This window comes from Mustela nigripes, chromosome 3 (genome assembly GCF_022355385.1).
Source record: "Mustela nigripes isolate SB6536 chromosome 3, MUSNIG.SB6536, whole genome shotgun sequence".
Lineage (NCBI taxonomy): Eukaryota > Metazoa > Chordata > Mammalia > Carnivora > Mustelidae > Mustela > Mustela nigripes.
This window is the reverse complement of record NC_081559.1, coordinates 708,076-714,102: the sequence shown is the minus strand read 5'-3', so window position 1 is coordinate 714,102 and position 6,027 is coordinate 708,076. Positions and strand designations below refer to the sequence as shown.

The following is a 6,027-nucleotide window of genomic DNA, read 5'->3' as shown; positions in this document are numbered from 1 at the left end:
CTCCCGCGGCGGGAACCGGGGCTCGGGGTCGGCCGCAGCGCAGGCGCGGGGCTTGGGGTTTGCTCGGCCCGACGCGCTCCGTCTCTCCGGGAGGCGAACCGCCCTGCGCGGCGTCCGGAGGCCTCACGTCCATGCTCAGGGGCGCAGGCCCGCGCGGGGCCCCCTCCCCGCAGTAAGGCCGCCGCGGCCTGCGCACTCGCCCGGTTCCCCGACGGCTTTCGGCCCCGCCGCTGGCCCAGGCCTGAGCCGGCGCTTCCTCCACCTGGAGAGCTTCGGAGCTGCTCCCAGCGGTTGGACCCTAGTCCGTAAACAGCAGCTGCCACACTGTTCTGAAGATTTTATTGTTTATTGGACAGACGGAGACCACAGGCAGGCAGAGAGGCAGGCAGAGAGAAAGTAGGGGGAGCAGGCTCCCCGCCGAGCAGAGAGCCCGATGCGGGGCTCGATCCCACAACCCTGAGATCATGACCTGAGCCGAAGGCAGCGGCTTTAACCCACGGAGCCCCCCAGGTGCTCCAGTCACACTGTTTTGAAGAAAGACTCTTTTAAGGTTAAAACCCTGGAACTAGGGTCCTCCTCCGTGGAGAGCCCGCGCTGACGGACACTGAACCTCGTCCCCGCGGCGCCGCTCCCGGCGACGCTCAAACCTTCCCGATCTGGGATTTTCCACCTTCTCGGGTGTGAATGAGCCGATGGCCTTTTGTCCCAAACTGTCTGAACTGTTGGATCTGATCCTTGCAACAAGGAAAGTCTGAAATGAAACACTATAGGCCACTAGTTTTCAGAAAGTAACTTGGTGGGTTGAGACCCCAGTTTCTCATCCAGGTCGTAGGCACCCAACTTCAGCCTGTTCCCTAAGTGAAGGGACACAAACTCAGGCCATATTTTGCACTCAAAATACAACGGGGTTGTATCTCTGAAAGAAACTAATGGAGACAGAACAGTCCTTGAAAAATAAATTTTCTTTTCTTTTCTTTCTTTTTTTTTTTTTAAGATTTGATTTGTTTATTTGAAAAAAAAAAAAAAAAGAACATAAGCAGAGAGCGGGAGAGTCAGAGTCCCCACTGAGCAGGGAGCCTGACTTGGGACTGCAGGACCCTGGGATCAGGGCTTGAGCCAAAGGCAGATGCTTAACTGACTGAGTCACCCAGACATTCTGAAAACTACATTTTCTTTTCTTTTTTTTTTCCTTTTTTTTAAGATTATTTATTTATTTGACAGAGAGAGAGAGAGAGAGAGAGCGCGAGCCCTCAAGCAGGGGGAGAGGCAGAGGGAGGGGAGAAGCAGGCTCCCTACAGAGCAAGGGAAGCCTGATTCGGGACTCGATCCCAGGACTCCAAGATCATGACCTGAGCTGAAGGCAGTGGCTTATCCACTGAGCCACCCAGGTGCCCTGAAAACTACATTTTCAAACACAAGATAAAGACTAGAAGTTTAGCTGATTGACTCTTCAAAATCATTTATGTATGTGTATGCACACCTACATATATATTTGTGGACTCAAATAGTTCAGGTATGACATAGAAGGTATATAGCGTGGCTGCTGACAGAAAGTCAAATACATGCTAGCACTTACAAAGTGTTGTGAAAAAGTAGGTTGTACGTTTCACTAGTGATTTTAATGAAGCTTAAACCCAAACGGCATTACTTTACTATTTAGTATAAAGCTGCACACGCCGTAATGGTGGATATTACCACTGTGATTCCCTCAAGGAGTAAATGGAGAATTCTCTGGATTATTTCAGATGGAGTATCTGTTCTTGCACTTGTGAGGTTTACTGATAAGATTTCTCTTTCCCTCCTGACTCCGATAACATCAGTGGCTGGACATGTTCCTATGCTGCTGCTTTTTCTCTTCCTGTGCTGTATGAGCACACTTCCTTCTGCCTCTGAATCCGGAGTAGAAAGACCCTAAACCAATTTCAGTGTGGTTTCCCATTACTCTTTATTGTGGGTCTCTAAATCATTTTGAAGGACAAGTCTCATTCCTGCTGAAATCTGTTTCCTTCAGAGTGTAAATGTGTTGGTTTATCACTAGGGTCACTGTTCTGTGAGACTCTTGGAATCGGATACCTCCCTACATCGAGGGTGAGAGCCTGGGGTAAAGGACTTGCTGGAACGCCACAGATTTCTTTTCTCCGGTTCTGTCTGCTGTCTCATAGAAAATCTGGGTTGAAAATTGGTTATGCAGGGGCGCCTGGGTGGCTCAGTGGTTAAGCTGCTGCCTTTGGCTCAGGTCATGATCTCGGGGTCCTGGGATCGAGTCCCGCATCGGGCTCTCTGCTCAGCAGGGAGCCTGCTTCCTCCTCTCTCTCTCTGCCTGCCTCTCTGCCTACTTGTGATTTCTCTCTGTCAAATAAATAAATAAAATCTTTAAAAAAAAAAAAAAAAAAAAAAAAAAAAAGAAAATTGGTTATGCAAACAAATATATTTTAAAGGAAATAAAGACAAAACTTTGGAAAATGTCTTTCTTTTTGAAGAAAAGATCTGAAGCCATGGGAAAGAGAAGTCAGGAATTGAACGTTGCATTAATGAAATAATAGGAAAATGCCAGAATATTAAAATATAGTTAATTCTGACTGACAAAGAATAGATGTGAGAGAGATGTGGCAAATAGAGCTGTACATGAAAATGGGTCTTAGTGATACTTAGGCACGTTGATCAGTTGTTATTTTCATTTGCATTTTCGAGTTTGAACTATGAGCTGCTTGACTCAATATTATTAGACGTACGCACTGCACATTGGTGCATCTACAGTGTCGAATACTATATACACGTTTTAAACAGGACTCATGGAATCTGTGGACAGTACACATTAAGGGTCATAGAAATTTAAGTTTGGAGGCATGCGTCAGATTCCTACTGGTCTACAGATGATTTGACATTAACTTTTAATTAAATATATCTGGGTTCTGTATTTCAGAGATGATTTATACAATGAAGAAAGAACAGATTTTTTGGGTGTCTGTGTATCTACTGCTTGATTGTGCTTCTGCCCCTCTTAGTGCTGTCCTTGAAACTGAAGATTATACAGATATTACAGGTAAAATATTAGAAGCATTCATATTTTTTGGCTACTTAAAGCTCTCAATTTTGATCCCAAAATGTAATATGTTTTTCTCCATTGTGTGGGAAAATTAGCTTCTATGGAAGTGGCATCCTTCTGGAAAATGTCTTACATGTAATCTGTCAAAACAAAAAACAAAACAAAACAACTTAGACCAAAAAAATTCACATTAGCAAGGAAGACTTCTTTTTTTTTCAGAAGTATCTCTGGACAGTTGCAAGGAGCAAAGTACTATAGAAACAGCTGTCAACCTTGGTACCGTCCTGTAGCTGGGAAAAGCGTGAGAAAGGGGAGGACACTACAGACATTCACTTTTTGCCTTATTCTCAAGATAACAACTTCTGAGATAAGTCCAGTGTGAGACTCTAGTCAAACAGGACATAGGAGATCTGGCTTAATACAGTTAGTTCTAATCCTCTAAAGCTCCGTATCTAAACATAAAATATTAATAATCAGCAACAGAAAAAGGAAAATTTGTATAGTGATTATTATTATATATTTCTTTCTTAGCATTTTGTGGCAAATTAGTAAATTATTGGTAGAGATCTCGAGTCATTGGTAGTAGTGAGACAGACACACCAAAGCGACAGCTCTGTCGGTATGTTGACGACGTACGGAACACTGCCACACATTTTCTTATTTCATATCTCCAACCACTCTCGAGGGGGATTTCGTTCGATGTACTTCCCTTTGATAAAGATGGAGTAACTACATCTGATGTGCTTGAAATCAGTAGGTACTGGGGAAGCAGCGATGACTCAGACCAAGTTCTCAAGAATCTCACACTTTCACAGGGGAGACTTAACTTGTCATTGGAAATAAAATATTGTTATAAAAACTTCCTAAAGATGAGACACTATTTAACAAAGTAAACACTATAATGTGTCTTATAAAATGAGAATCTGGGCTCTAATTCTTCATTTGTCTCACTTATCAAAAGAGGTTTCTAATATTCTGGAAGCTGAGAAGAGAAGAAATGTAGAGAATAAAGTCGCAAAAGGGAAAAACAGCAGACAACCGGTCCTGAAGATGGAGGAGAAAGGACCCCAGTACTCACCTAACCTGTCGTCCCTCAGTTAGGCTGAGAAGACGCAAGCCGGTAACCCGAAGCTTCTTGACGTTGTTAGGCTGGTACAGTCCACCGAGAAACTGGAATAAACCATCCGTAATTCAGCTGGAGTTTAAAATCTCTCCATAAATTCAGAACAAAACAAAACTTTCTGGCTAAGAAAACTTTTTTTATCTGAAAGCTAGATATGAAGATCACGAAACGGGCTGCACAGTCTGAACCAGTTTTGGGGTTTCTTTGCTTTTGTTTTGCCTTTAATCTTGAAATAGCATGATCCCACATCAGAATCAATGTGGTTTTGAAGATACCATTGATCACACGGTGCCAAGGTCATGTCGTCTTTTTTAGCGGTGGCCACTTCCTGGAATAGGCCAGTATCATCTTAGAGAAAAACGTGCAACATTTTACCACTTCTCTCACAAGGCAATAGTAGGCTTTTTCTTAATCAGTCCAACCAGCAGGGAAGATGAAACACAATCAACTTTTTGATAATAAAAAAAATTAGCGATAAGCTCTTTTTTTTCTTTTTTTTTTTTTAATTCCTTTAGAGCGAGAGAGAAGCTTTGCAGGGAGCCCTGGGAGGAAGACAGGTGTCTTTCGTACAGTTCACGATCAGGCGTGAGGTTTGCCACACGGTAGATTCGATGAGTCGCGTAAACGCTCTGACTCCCAGTGTCTTAGCTGATACGTTCGTGAGGCAGAAACTGTTCGTAGGGTTGTTACATAAACTGCACAGAAGCACCTGGCACGTTTTCCGGCACGGAGACGGCGGAGAGCGTCTGGCTGTGTTCTTTGCTGCCAGACAAAGCAGATCTTTCGTGAAAGGATCAAACAGCATGTAGACTCTTAAATAGTAAGTTACCTTAACGCTCTTGGTTTCCGCACAAGGTCCAGGAGAAGGACATGACATGTCCCCAGATATTATCATGAGCTGCTATCCAACGTCCGAGACAGGGGAGGGGACAGTGAGACATAAAATGCAAAAAGTCAATCATAAAAATGATACACTAAAACCCACAATTCTGTTCCTGTGACTGCATCAGATTAAACCCCCATCCCACGGCCCGTACCTGTCTTCTCGTTACATGGGCTTAGGCTGATCCTCCTCAGTGACACTTTGTTGAAGTCTCCATTTGGAGGCTCAGGAAAGCTGTCCCTGACCCTGCAGACAAGCTGAGCTCTCCGGGCACCTCGAACTTCTTGAACGTTTGTAAGTCTTCAGTGTCCACAGGCTACATGCCGGGGGGCGCCACTGCCCCCCAATGTGCTATCTTATCTGCCATGACCGCGCAGAGCCTGACCCATGGTCAACACAGGATTGTTAACTTTCTAGGAGATTTATCCAAGGTGAGAAATGAAAACCAAGATGGACTCCCATCCCTTTTGGGCGGAGCGGCACCGCACCGGAGAGGCCACACTTCATCTCTCCCCGCCGTCAGGGACACTCTGCCAAGGGCGGGTCAGGCTGACTGCTTAAAAGAGTATTCTAGTATGGGATTCATCCAAGAAATACATTAAAGTGCGAATGGTAAAGATGAATAAATAGATAATAAACTAATGAACTATAGTTCTTAGTGTTTCACTTGGGAAGTTGCTATAGAATTACCGACCTTTCATAGCGGAAACATTTTCAGTTTTAATAAGGTCAATTTGAGAAAAAATGTAGTGAGTGTAAATTCTAGAATTAAATCTTATGTGCTAGACCTAAAATGCCCGTTGAGGAATCTCGGTCATGCAGATCTCTGGCGAGATCGCTTGCCTATGAGCGTGGGGGCTGTCTGGCCTAAAATGAGGTGGGGGTCAGTTCTACAGCCTGTGCTCGTGGTGTGAACTGAGCAGTCAGTTTCCACGGTGCTGTTTTGTAATTTGCAAATGGAGAGAATACCTTTCG

At 44.4% G+C, this 6,027-nt stretch overlaps 1 protein-coding gene across 5 annotated transcripts in view; it reads left to right on the top strand.

Annotated features, from left to right (window-relative positions):
• The window catches only part of TFPI (tissue factor pathway inhibitor), a 65,065-nt gene that overhangs the window by 23,385 nt on the left and 35,653 nt on the right, over positions 1 to 6,027 (top strand). For all 5 annotated transcript variants that reach the window (XM_059393005.1, XM_059393007.1, XM_059393006.1 and 2 more), the window contains exon 3: positions 2,924 to 3,043. In XM_059393005.1, the coding sequence (XP_059248988.1) occupies positions 2,926 to 3,043 (118 nt within the window). In that variant the 5' untranslated portion in view covers positions 2,924 to 2,925. The remainder of the gene's footprint in view (positions 1 to 2,923; positions 3,044 to 6,027) is intronic.